Source organism: Tripterygium wilfordii, chromosome 17 (genome assembly GCF_013401445.1).
Source record: "Tripterygium wilfordii isolate XIE 37 chromosome 17, ASM1340144v1, whole genome shotgun sequence".
Lineage (NCBI taxonomy): Eukaryota > Viridiplantae > Streptophyta > Magnoliopsida > Celastrales > Celastraceae > Tripterygium > Tripterygium wilfordii.
Window position 1 is genome coordinate 2602616 of NC_052248.1, and position 12255 is coordinate 2614870.

Consider the following 12255-nt stretch of genomic DNA (forward strand, 5'->3'; position numbering starts at 1 on the left):
TTATTAGGAACATGGTTACACTCCCACGTGTTGTTTCCTCCAATAAGGGATTCCTATGCATCATCACCTGCCGACAATCCACGACGTGACCACCATAAATTTATCGACATGAATGATGATGTTTTTTTGCATGATAAATAATAATTAAATATTATTGTTGAATGACATTAATTGTGTTTCAAAAATGATAAAGAATTAAAGATGATTTTATTAAGAACAATATTCTTTTTGGTCTCGCATCGTTGAGCTTTAGATCAACTTATCATGTCGTTAGATATGAAATTTCTGTGCACACAAACTTAATGGTTTTGAGTTTAGACCTATATAAGATATTTAAATAAATGATAAATTTATATGGTGTCATACCGTCATACGTGAGTGAATCTTTATAATTAATTAAAAATACATTGCTATGCAACAAATTTTTTTTAAAATTTTTTTCCATGATTTGTAAGCTTTTGATCATGAAGAATATCCTAAATACACGGAATATCATATCATTATTATTACAACATGCCGAGATTACACGTGCGGGGCTAACAAAATAAACATAAAGCAAGACTATAAATTATATATACTTTTTGATATTTTGCGTAGATCGTCGCTTGCAGTTTTGCATGCACGGTCGGCCATGATTGCACGTGTGGCCTGTCACGTGATCATTTGATTTGATTTGCCCATGTTGGAAGTTTTAAAACGAAGTCAAAAGTCAAAACAATTGTTGCCTTGAATCTTGATCGCCAACTTAAGAGACAACAATCATGGAGCCGCAATGAAATTCAAGCCCAATTCGTTTACTGTTTGGGCTGGGCCGAATCTATCACCACTCCAGCTCAATTTACTTTCAAAACATTGGGCTTCTTGAAAGTAAGCCCATTATTCTCTTGGGCTGGCCTATATAATATCTTCTAAACAGGGTTGACCCTCAATCCTCATCTCATCTCATCTCATCTCATCTCATCTCCTCTCCTCTCCTCTCCTTACAGAAGTTACAATATACCAGTAAGGAGGAAATGAAACCTGTAACACTAAATTCACTACTAGTGCAATGCAAGCGAGCTAGTAATACCAATACCATCATATTTCACTCCCTCTCCAAACTCCATTCCACTCGACACGAGGTTACTCTAAACAAAAGCACTAAGAAATTCAAAATCCTATACATAATTGTTGCAGTAAGGAAGAAACAACTCATTTAACTGAATGCGTGATATCTACATACGCACAGAATGATCATATGGAGAGAATCGGTGGCAAGGAAACGGATTTTACACAGTAAATGTAAGGATGGACACCAGGTGGTCTCCCCCGGGTATTCCTAATTCATCATCTCGATTAGCTGAGGTGAAAAGAGAAAAAAGATCCATCAATCCATGGAAAAGAAATATTGGTATACATTCTGGTAAACAATTAAGAAATGAGTAATTCCCAGAGTTACTGATCGACCAAGCAAATTGACTGTAGAAGTGTGTGCCATACGATAATGAATACACCAGGCATTTCCCAAAGTGCAATCAATACATACAGTAACAACATAACAATCAAGCGAGGAGAATGTGAGTGGCGAGGAATTTACATTGATTGTTGAGTACCAGCTTGTTGTATCATCTGAGAGTACATGTATTCATCAACTCTCTGCTTTGCCTAAATATACAATTGCCAAAACTTCGACATGACGACCATGCAACTAAAAAACTTTAAAAAGGAAGTGGACGTACCTACTGAGCACTACCGCCAAATTGGATCTGCCTACGCTTCTGTTCCCCTTTTCCCCCATAAACCTATGAAACAAGATATATAATCGAAGCTAAACAAAGATGCAGGCAAGAAACAAAGCAATAAAAAAACTAAGTGGAAAACAAATTTACTACTATCATGTTGGTAAAAAGATGAAGTCCGCCATCTAGTTTAAAGAACGAACAGATTGTTAACTGAATATTGAGAAGACAATTTAACCTAACATGAAATTTATATAAACCCATTAATTGAAACCCTATCAATTTAGGTGTATTTACAAATAAACAACTTAGATGTGATTTCAATGTGGGTTTTCTTGGATCTTGATGGGTGGACAGGTAACTGTCACAAAATCATAGAAGAGAGATAGATGGGTCCTAGGCAAGCAGGCAATAAAGAAAATTCGTGAGCCCAACAAGATTAGGAGAGGAAGTATTGGGAGTGAAGAAAAAGACCAACCTCTATTTGGAGTACAAAAAAGAACACATGTTGAAGGAGTCGAACAACTCCCCAGTTGGTTTTGATATTTCATCTCTTTGCTCTTTTTGTAATAAGTGTAAAAATGGGTGACCGGTTAAAAGAAGATGAAGGGGTGGGGAGACATGGGTAAGAAAACCCCCCCACCTCTCCTCCTCTCTAGAGTTTAGGGTAATGGCCATCTGTGTCTTTTTTCGAAACAAGAGGGGAGTCTTGTCTTTTTCAGACATGAGGGTTTACTTTGCAGTATTAGGTCCAATATGGCAGAAAAATGGAGAGGCTCCCTATTCTCGAGCAAAATTTACATGTTAAGGGTGATAACTGTATTTGACCCAAAAACTATATATAAGCCCAACTCATTAATTAACAACTCGTGGCTGTGAAACCTTGACCATCACTGCGTGGTCAACACTTATCAGTAAAATGAATCAAAGGCAGCCTAAGTACAGGTCTATAACGGTATTCTCAATCACCCCAAAAGATCTTAATTTGAGTCAAGTCTGCCATGCCCAAGATAGCAGAAGCTAGCAACTACAGCAACCTACTTCCCTAAGAATTCCTAGAACCACCATGTGAAAATATAGATAAATGAACAAAACGTATTGTTTAGGTATTGACAATCTACCTACCTTGATCATAGCTCCAGACTCACTTCTGATCTTTGATATATTGGAGCCGCATCTTATCAATCCACCAACCATAGTTTCCGAAATCATCATCTCAAACGTAACATAGTCAGCTGCAAGATTGGTAGTCCTAAAGATGATGTCGGTATAACACAGAATATTAAAACTTGATATTGCCACAAGATGTAGAACTTGAGAAACAGTCATTTAGATATTTGAAACAAAGAATAACCTGAAGTTGGCTCCACAAATGGTTGGGCTGGTCGGATTAAGCTATAATTGTATGTTGGACTAATAGTAACTATTAGAACAACAAGAAACCTGTGTAAATAACACAGAAATACTATTAGAACAGCATGCTACCAATGAGCAGAAACATCAAACATGGTCACTAAATTTAATGTGAAACCTGAGTTGATGACCAATCTCTTCTAGAGCCTTCAGCACTGCAGGTACATCACCTGATATCTGAAGATGATATAAATGCCCATTCCATGGTGTAGAAAGTAAATAAAAGATGCTTTAAAAGACCAAACTAAAGAACATTCAAATCTGACAGAACAACAAAAGGGGAACAGCAATTACATAACATTTTTTTAATATTTCAACCCCTCAAACAACATTGACTAGACACAGGGCCACAAATCTCGACTAGAAAGATAATCAAAGTTTAAATCATTAGACCAGTATTTTCTGAGAAATTTCAATTCCAAAATGAGAAAAAACTGCCATCTATTCAAAGCAGTGAACCTAATATTCAGGGGTGGGAAGTATATATTTGATAATAATTATGAACAATGACCAGCAGGTACAATCTTTAGCAGGCCATTGAACAGTCCCTCACACCAATGACCAATGTCTACTGCAGCTAATCATGCCAACTGTCTACCATTCTTAAAACTAGAATGAGTCTTCTCAAAAAAAAAAAAAAAAACTAGAATGAGTTTAATAAAAGTGGGCCTCAATAATTTTTCAGGGAACTAGAAGATATATTAGGCGCAGCCGTAGAGAACTAAAGAACTCCATCAATCATTGCTCTTGAAGCCCACAGTACAGTTCTTTCAGCAATATCATCTACCAAACATTCCAACTTGTAACAGGTAAACCCCTTTAGTGTAGAGTTGTCCTAGCGAGGGTAGTAAGACAGAGACAGGAAAAGCAAACATGGGAATCTTAATCTCACTTTTAATAATGGTATCCACTAGAGTTCTTTAAAAATAAAGAGCGGCAAGGAAGAGCTAGAGTCTCTTCAAGTTGTCTGTACAAAAAGATGGTTATCAACAAGTCCAATGATCTGTTCATTATTAGGATCCGTTATTCGTTCCATATTCTCCACAATACAAATAAGATTTACATTGTACTTTTACAAAGTATAGGTCAGCAATTAAAAATAAAAATATAAGGCAATCAGGATTTAATGGGGGAGTTAATATGTTCATTTCACATGTAATATTTTCGAAAGCACACCGGCACAACCCTATCAGATTCATAAGCTGATGCACGCAGAGGCAACTGATTTTGTGCGAGCACCACGATTGTAGCACCAGAGGAATTCCTTAATTTCTCGATATTTTGACCAGATATTCCAATTAAAGAACCTGCTTGGGACCCCGCAATCAGAAGTCTTATTGTATTGGCAGCTACATGTCCTGCAGCAACTTTAGATGCCTCAGAATTGCTATCATCCTCCTGTTAAATTATTTAGTTTGTTAGTGCCACACCACCGAACCTAAAGCACTTGCTAGGCCTTTTAATAGGTTGAAAAACAGAAAATCCAGAAATAATCGAACAATCTAGCAACCAAAATTTTTACACAATGTTAAGTCAAGCAAAGAAGAGCTACTAACTGGTAAAAGTAAATGCCTGTGATTTTACAAAGAACAAAGACAATTTTGAGTGCATTAACAGTTTATAATTGCAATCCTCATGTTTCCATCACCTTCAGAATTAAATTGGCAATTTGCTGCTGGGCATTCTCTGCGTCACATTGACAGCCTCTGCTAAACAAGAAGTAACAATCTTTTGAAACATAAATCCTGGAAAGTAGAATACTTAACGGCTATGGCATCGGCGATCTTAATTGCAGCTTTTGTTTCCTCTCTAATCTTCTGGACACGGTGCCCCACTTTGCCAATCGCCTTCCCGATCTGCCTCGAAGGCACCGCGATCCTGAATATCCCGTCCGGCGCCACGGCTCTGCGCTTTGCGGCCGAATCCAGCGTGTCCCCATCTGCCGAAGCAGACGATGGGCTTCCCTCTTCACGGCGGCGCTTTCTGGTTCCCGGAGGTTCGAGTTGCGGCAGAGGGTAAGATTGAGGCAGAGGCTGAAACTGATATTGGGGAAGGGGCATCATGAGTGGTTATAAGGGATAGAGCGGGTATCCGCCTACCATCTCAGCCATCGTAACGGGTCGGAGAGAACCGCCACAAAACAGAGCGAACAGGGTTTTATGCAATGTTTGCGATTACTGATAATGGTGGGAGACGATGATCCAATTACAGATATGCCCTTTCGATCAGAAAGTTTTAATATTTTTGTGCGAACAGGGCCCGTCCAAATTGGGAACAGAGACTCAATGAGAAGTGAAAACCCCCAAATCTTCATTAAACCCTAATTTTAAGAACTTTCTTTCCCGACGATCATGCGCATCCCAAATGATCTCTACACCACTGTCGTCCGCCACCTAGGCACCACCACTGCCGCAGCCGCACCTGCTAGGCTTCCAACTTCCCTATACAAGATACCTTCCAAGTACAAGCCTCTAGCCATTAAAGAAGCTCAGCAAATCCTCGCCGAATACCTCCACTCCACCAGGTCCATCCCTTACACATACGCCGAGTATATCGCTCAAAACTCTCTCTCTTCTATCAACTCTCTGATTTCCAACGCAAATCTCCCTCGCTTCTCCACCCACACATTCTCCAAGTCCCTCGTGAAACATTTCCGGTACCACCCCATCAACGAGTTCGAGTTCTTCTTTGAGAGCATCGGCATTGACCACGGCCAGGTACGCCATTTCTTGCCTGCCAACAAGTTCTTCTTCTGCGAAGATAGGATCATTCTTGATGCGGCCCAGACTCTGGCCGGGTTTGGGTTTCCTTGGACCAAGTTGGGAAGCTTGTACAAAGAGGAAGTTTCGATTTTCAGGAAGGATTCGAGGGAATTGTCGGAGAGGCTTTGTGGGTTTAAGAGGGAATATGGTTTTACTAATGTGACTATCACTGGGATTTGCTTGGCTTTTCCTTACGTATTGAGTGCTGATGGTGAGTTGAATGGCGAGATTGGTAGGTTATTCGATGATTTGACGATGGTTTTTGTACATTTTGATTTGGAGAGTTGTGTTGAGGGAAAAGTGGATGCTTGGTTAGACATTTGCAGGAAAATAAAGGTATTTTATGATTTGGGTTGTGAGAAGGGGAAGATGGGTGAGCTTATGGGCAGGAATAAGAGTCTATTTGTTGATTACTCAGAAGAGACTTTACTTAATAAGGCCGAGTATTTTTGTCGGTTTGGTGTTACGAAAAAAGATGTTGGCTTGTTGCTTCTCGAGAGAACAGAACTTTTGGATTTCGATCTGGAGGAACAGGTGATTTCTGTCCTAGGTTTTTTAAAACATTTAGGTTTGAGTGCTGAAGAATTGGAAATTGTTACTGAAAAGTACCCTTATGTATTGGGCAGAAATAAGATGGTTAATTTGCCTCATGTGATGAGAGCTATGAATCTACATAACTGGTTCTTCAATAAAATCAGAAATGGAAGTCATTTACTGCTTGGAAATTATGTTTTAGGCTACCCTGATGAAGACAAGGATAAAGAATATATAGATACCTTGGAGAGGATACATTATTCAAGATATGCCATTCATACTATGCATAAGTTGAATGTCTTGCATGGAATTGGGTTTGGAGAGAACTGGTTGACTGTGAAGGTATTAGCTCACATGCATGGCACTAGTAGTGAATTACAGGAAAGGGTTGATTGCCTTATTCATAGTGGTATTGTATTCTCAAAACTCTGTATGATGATAAAAACAACGCCAAAGATTCTGAACCAAAAACCTGAAATTCTAGAAAGAAAAATAATATTTCTCTGCCAGGAGATGGGATCCTCTTTGGAGTACCTTGATACATTTCCTGCATTTTTGAATTTTAACTTGGAGAATCGGATAAAGCCCAGATATAGATTCCATCTCTGGCTTATGGAAAAGGGTTTATGTACTAAGAACTACTCGATTGCGAGCATGGTTGCGACCAGTGAAAAGAGTTTCATGGACCGGGTTTATCGAATTCACCCAGCTGCTCTAAAACAGTGGCTTGAGCGTTTCTCGTGTTAAATCTCATCCAAAGTTGCCAAGACACATAATGTTATGATTCTCTTACCACCATTTTGTCAACATAAAATGTAAAGGAATACAATGACTTAGTTGATACTACTTCTTGGCCAAGTGCCTTTTATGTTGGAGTGTAGTTTAGCAATTTCAATGGGATAAATACAGGGTTTCTATTGAAAGTGTCATTTTTCGGCCTTCTTTTTATTCAGAATCACCCAGTATAGGTTGTTATAAGTATGTGTTTGATCTCCAGGGACTACCAACATCCCCTTGGTCTTGGTTTTTGACCTCAAGTTGTATGTATCTAAGCATACTTCTATATCTGAAGTGGAGTAGTTTGATGCATACTCTGAAATTTCTCACTATTTAGTCCAGCATTTAGAAGTGAGAGGACAGTATCCTTTTACAATTTACACTGCTAAGAACTCCTAGCAAAATGGCACTAATCTTCATATAAGTGAATTTGGCTATTACTCAACGAAAATGTGGTTGCTCTTTCTGACTAAGTAACTCAAAAGATGATATTTAAAGTTACACTAGGAAGAGTGTTCTGAAATGCTATTCTCCTTACCATTATAGACATCAAAATCTTTACAATCAAGGAATTAATTTTATGAATTAAAATATCTTTGCTATTTTGCTTATATTTATTATAATTTAATTTCATCTTTCTTCATCAATTATGATTTGAAGGTTGAAAGTTCTTATTTTTTGTAGGTACTTTCATACCTTTGTGGTTTTAGAATGATTGTAATTTACATCGTGCAATATCTTTACTTCCAAATTTAGATAGATGTAATACTGGCTCTTATGGGATATAGATTTTAATTCTTTAGTGCTCTTCAATTTTTGTTTAAATAGAGAATTAGTTTCTCTAACTTGTATGCACATTTCATTTATGCAAAAATTTTAGGTCATAGAGACCAATACAAATTTCGCATAAAAATGAAATTTTAACCACAAAGTATAGTTTCTGACTGGCATATTACTTCAAGACCAAGATGAGATATTTTAGAAGGAGAAGGCTAAAAAAGTACGAGGCAGTCATGTGCAATATCATTGTCATTGAATTGGTGATTTACCAGACCATCGGAGGTATTTTCCTTGAAGAGTGCGTGGGGGGTTTTTCCATTCTATCGGCCCAAGGATGCATATCATGTGTGACCCTCCACCGACGACATGCCACTTCAGATGGACTAGTTACAGACGAGGTTAGTGAATGGTGTTACTTTTGAATTATTCCTTTTTTGTTATGGTGAAACTTAAACTTGTTATATCTCAGTATCAGGGCCTATAAAGTACTAATGTTCTGCTTAACTTGTTCTGAAATATGTCAATACTTCTGGTTGGCAACTCATCAGAGCACAAGAAAAAAATGCAAGTTTTATCACTTAGATTTTACTCAACTTAATGCTGCTACGAAAGCCTTTAAGGAAGAGAAAGATAACAAAAATGAACTTGCTTTTGTTTCTCTCTAGATGGAAAAGGGTGATGTATCATTCACACTAAGGTTTGTATTACTACTGTTAACAATTAATCTGGTCACTTCTTGGTTTGAGTGTTAGCTGCAAATGATGATATTTCCCTTTGAGATGATAGGATGAAAAAATTAACTCGTTTGGCACAAAGTTTGCAAGTTGTATGTATAACTCGGTTTAGGATTTGGCTTTCCAAGAGTAGTAATTTTCCCTTCAATTATAAATTTGGAATATTTCACTAATTTCTGCACATTCATCAACTTGCAATTTTCTGTTATTTTGTGTTGGACACTGTTACACCTTCTTAGTCAATGGAAATCCAAGAGCTTAATTTATTATTCATGTCCCAGTTGTGAAGCCTTGTGGCTGATTGTCCAACCATTTCAAGTAATCTGAGACATCATTTTCTGGATCTGGATTGTCTGAAGCAGTCTGAAAAAGTGCTGATCTGGTAAACAGTTGGTTTTCTGGGTTCTTTTCCTTCCAATGCTTTCATGGCTTCTGGCTCCATCTCCATGAAGGTGGTTAATGATGGTCCCCTTGGCTGTATGGAGCCGCTTTGTGAGGGAGATCATATGTTCGTTAAAATTATCATTGGAATCTTGAACTGTGTCTATGAGATCTCTTCCACGGACTGGTACTTGCGTATTTTTACTGGTTCAAGAAGATCTTTACACTTGCATGAGACCAACTCATCAAGCTTGTGGCCAAAGCTTGGAAGAAAATGTATGGTGGAATACTCAAAATCCGTGGCAACATTGACTTGTCCATCGTGAAGAAAAAAGAGGGTTTCTGTCTTGGCATTCTTGGGTAGGTTCAAGGGGTTTTCTGCGCTTAATGCTATAGAGAGAAAAGTTCCCTGAACCCATTTTGGACCCTTCTTTGGTCAAGTGTGATCCCAATACATAGCATACATGCATGAATTCACATGTGTATCAATGAAAAGTAAAGGTTGTATGTGTGACTAGAAATTGGGTTCTTTTATGCATGAGAGTGAATGAAAAAATTGGGCTTGATGAAGCTAGGAACATTATTCATGATACTGAGGTTGATATGGGTTATCCCAGTTATCTCATCTCTTGATTTGTATACACATGATCCAACGTGTTTCACATGAAATTGGGATATTAGCGGTTGGGATCTCTGTCATAATTGTATGCTTGAAGACTTAGAGGGAAGGGTGTATTGTCGACATGAGTTTAGGCCCATATAGGGTATCTAAAGGTCAAGATTGTACGATATCGATATTGGTTATCAAAAAATAAAGTTAAGAGTGTATTGATCCCAATAGCCTTAGAGTGAAGGGTTTGTTGAGACAAATATAAGCATTTTAGGTGATGTGAAAAAATAGTATTTCCTAAGCATGCCAAAAATTTATGCAAATAACATCATATATTAAGGTTGTGTTTGGTATCACTTTCAAAAATTTTAAAAACAAAAATAAAAAACAAAAACATAAAACATAAAATTGAAACTTGTGTGGTTGAACACTTAAAATTGAAAAAAAAATGTATGTTTATACTTTTATTTTCATAATAATGGAATATATTCACACCATTATATTTTTCATAACTACAACCTTTACCGTGTCTATTGCAACGTAATTCACCATTGAAAACATCAGCAGAAAGGAAAAAAGATAAGAAATAAAACAATAACCCAAAGTATATTTAATCATTGCTTCATATCTCTATGCAATTTGCATTCTGAAATCTTAAAGAAAGTGCAATCTATAATAAGTGTAACTAATTCTGTTTCCAAAACTTTTAAAAACATTTTTTTCTTGTTTTCAAAAATTTTGAAAATCTGTTTTTGGTTTTCATAAAAACCAAAACAAAAAATACAAACAAATAATATTTTTTGTTTTTATTTTTTATTTTTTGAAAGCTAAAACAAAAAACAAGAAACAAAAGTGATACCAAACAGACGCTAAGTTTTTGCAATTATCATATACAAAAAATCCAAAAATTATCTACTTTAATGGGCCATCGTTCGTGATGTTCTAAAGCCCATTTACCCATTTGTTAAAGCCCAATAAGAGTGATTATACTTTGATGAGCTTATGTTGAAGTTCTATGCTAAAGCCCATAAAGCATTTAGTACGCGCAGTGAATCAAATCAGGGTCGCTGCAGGAGGAGGGAGGAGGAGGAGGAGGAGGAGGAGGAAATGGAGAGTGTACGAGCGATCGAGAAGCACTGGTGGTGGGCGCTTGCAAGTGGTGCTCAGTTCGGGTGGGCATTGTTTTCGTTCCGGAAAGGCTGCGCCGGGGACTCTCGACTCATGCCTTTAAAAGCCTTTGCCGTCGCCTCCCTCTTCGTCGGCGCCGCCGCTTCCGCTTCTTTTTCCGCTCTTCAGGCCTCCGGCATCCACAAGGTCCATCTCTGTCTTTCTGATATCTGAAGAGAAAATTACTAGCTTATTTGTGTGCTAGTCTTTGATTTTCACCAGTATTTCTACTGATATTGTTTCTCTACATCTGATAGACTGTGAATGGAATCAAGAATTGAATTTGTAAACCCTTTATAAATGTTGCAAAATTGGAGGATGATCATGCTTGGGTTTTATGCTTTTCTTTCTTCTTCTATTTTGGCCTTTTGGGTGCCAATTTTTCTGTATAGTTCAAAGTGAAAGCATGAAGTTTTAAACAAAATGCACTTAAAAGATACAATTTTGACAAGATTCAGGTGGAGGACCTGATGGAAGTTGGTGCAAATATAAGGACTGGACTTGGGATTCGTTCAAGGGTTCGAGAAGAGTGAGTTACTCTCTTTGTTTTTACATACATTGCCTACTTCTTGATATCTATATTTGAACTTCAACTGTTGAGGAAAATCAGCCCCCAAATAGCAATTTTCAAAATTATGATATCTAGTGGCAGTGGATTTTTTTTTATATAAATGTGTAATGGCAGTGGATACTATTCATTTCCTCTGCATTAAACTCATTTATAAGATTGATACCATCGAATTGAAGTGGAATTTAAGAATTTTCGGGGTTATACTATGTTAGCATTTTGTTGCATGGAAAAAAAAAAGTTGAGATACTTTCGATACATGAAGACTGCTGATCTCGCAGTTGGAAGTGACCTGAAAGGCACACTTGATCATGGTAACTTTGTAAGCCAACCTGGGTATCGATTATTTGTTTGCATGAATATACAGAGGGATTTTCCTGATAAATACCCCTTGCACTTTTCTCAAGAACTGCATATATTGTCCACATTATCTGCATTTGACTTTTCTGAGCCAATCTATTTGTAGGGAAAAGTAGATCATCCCTGACAAAGGGTACACGTTTATAGCTCAAGAAAGGCAAAAGATTCAAGTTGGGAGGTAACTTACTTGAGTGGGTGAATTTTAGGTTGTCTGGCATCAACCTAGAAAAGTTGGAGAAGTTGGAGATGCATATAGTTGTTATGTGGTCAGTATCCTCTGCACATTGCTGCCTCCAGATGCTCACAAAAATAATGTGTGGATTTTTTGTATCATCTACTCAGTTAATGGATAATAGCTGCATTCTTTCATCTTCTTTGTGATTCAGCCTTTTTCAGTTTCATGACTTTCATCTTTCCTTTGTCTTCCCCTTCCATTTGGTTTTGTTTTGCA

The 12255-nt window shown here is 37.5% G+C and overlaps 3 protein-coding genes across 6 annotated transcripts; 2 read left to right on the plus strand and 1 right to left on the minus strand.

The window, feature by feature from the left end:
- Positions 1-1060: 1060 nt before the first annotated feature.
- LOC119982406 (RNA-binding KH domain-containing protein PEPPER-like) lies at positions 1061-5344 on the minus strand. Of its 4 annotated transcripts, none has more exons than XR_005464391.1 (8): positions 4898-5344; positions 4308-4529; positions 3250-3308; positions 3073-3161; positions 2844-2953; positions 1719-1781; positions 1577-1644; positions 1061-1339 (listed from the first exon to the last, which is right to left on the minus strand). XR_005464391.1 is itself a non-coding variant. In XM_038825757.1 (8 exons), exons 1-7 carry the CDS (start codon positions 5192-5194, stop codon positions 1605-1607), a joined length of 876 nt encoding a protein of 291 aa, XP_038681685.1. In that variant the 5' UTR covers positions 5195-5344; the 3' UTR covers positions 1061-1339; positions 1577-1604. The 4 variants fall into 4 exon arrangements, 2 of the variants coding, with proteins under 2 accessions (XP_038681685.1, XP_038681686.1); XM_038825757.1 differs by having other exon boundaries at positions 1723-1781; XR_005464392.1 differs by having other exon boundaries at positions 1577-1781; positions 2844-2970.
- A 102-nt stretch (positions 5345-5446) lies between these two features.
- On the plus strand, positions 5447-7356 carry LOC119982404 (transcription termination factor MTEF18, mitochondrial). The gene has a single exon (XM_038825756.1). The coding sequence runs from the start codon at positions 5483-5485 to the stop codon at positions 7172-7174; it is 1692 nt and encodes a 563-aa protein (XP_038681684.1). The 5' UTR covers positions 5447-5482; the 3' UTR covers positions 7175-7356.
- Positions 7357-10711: 3355 nt separating this feature from the next.
- Positions 10712-12205, plus strand: LOC119981800. Its single transcript, XM_038824942.1, has 3 exons — positions 10712-11023; positions 11335-11405; positions 11911-12205. Exons 1-3 carry the CDS (start codon positions 10712-10714, stop codon positions 11918-11920), a joined length of 393 nt encoding a protein of 130 aa, XP_038680870.1. The 3' UTR covers positions 11921-12205.
- Positions 12206-12255: the final 50 nt, after the last annotated feature.

What these genes read in the sequence shown, in the direction of transcription:
- LOC119982406 (XM_038825757.1), bottom strand. Translation starts at nt 5,194, where the DNA reads ATGATGCCCCTTCCCCAATATCAGTTTCAGCCTCTGCCTCAATCTTAC. An exon ending in GAGATTGGTCATCAACTCAG is followed by an intron (nt 3,162 to 3,249) that starts GTTTCACATTAA and finishes TTATTTACACAG; the next exon opens with GTTTCTTGTTGTTCTAATAG. An exon ending in AGTCTGGAGCTATGATCAAG is followed by an intron (nt 1,782 to 2,843) that starts GTAGGTAGATTG and finishes CTTGTTTCATAG; the next exon opens with GTTTATGGGGGAAAAGGGGA.
- LOC119982404 (XM_038825756.1), top strand. Translation starts at nt 5,483, where the DNA reads ATGCGCATCCCAAATGATCTCTACACCACTGTCGTCCGCCACCTAGGC.
- LOC119981800 (XM_038824942.1), top strand. Translation starts at nt 10,712, where the DNA reads ATGTTGAAGTTCTATGCTAAAGCCCATAAAGCATTTAGTACGCGCAGT. An exon ending in AGGCCTCCGGCATCCACAAG is followed by an intron (nt 11,024 to 11,334) that starts GTCCATCTCTGT and finishes GACAAGATTCAG; the next exon opens with GTGGAGGACCTGATGGAAGT.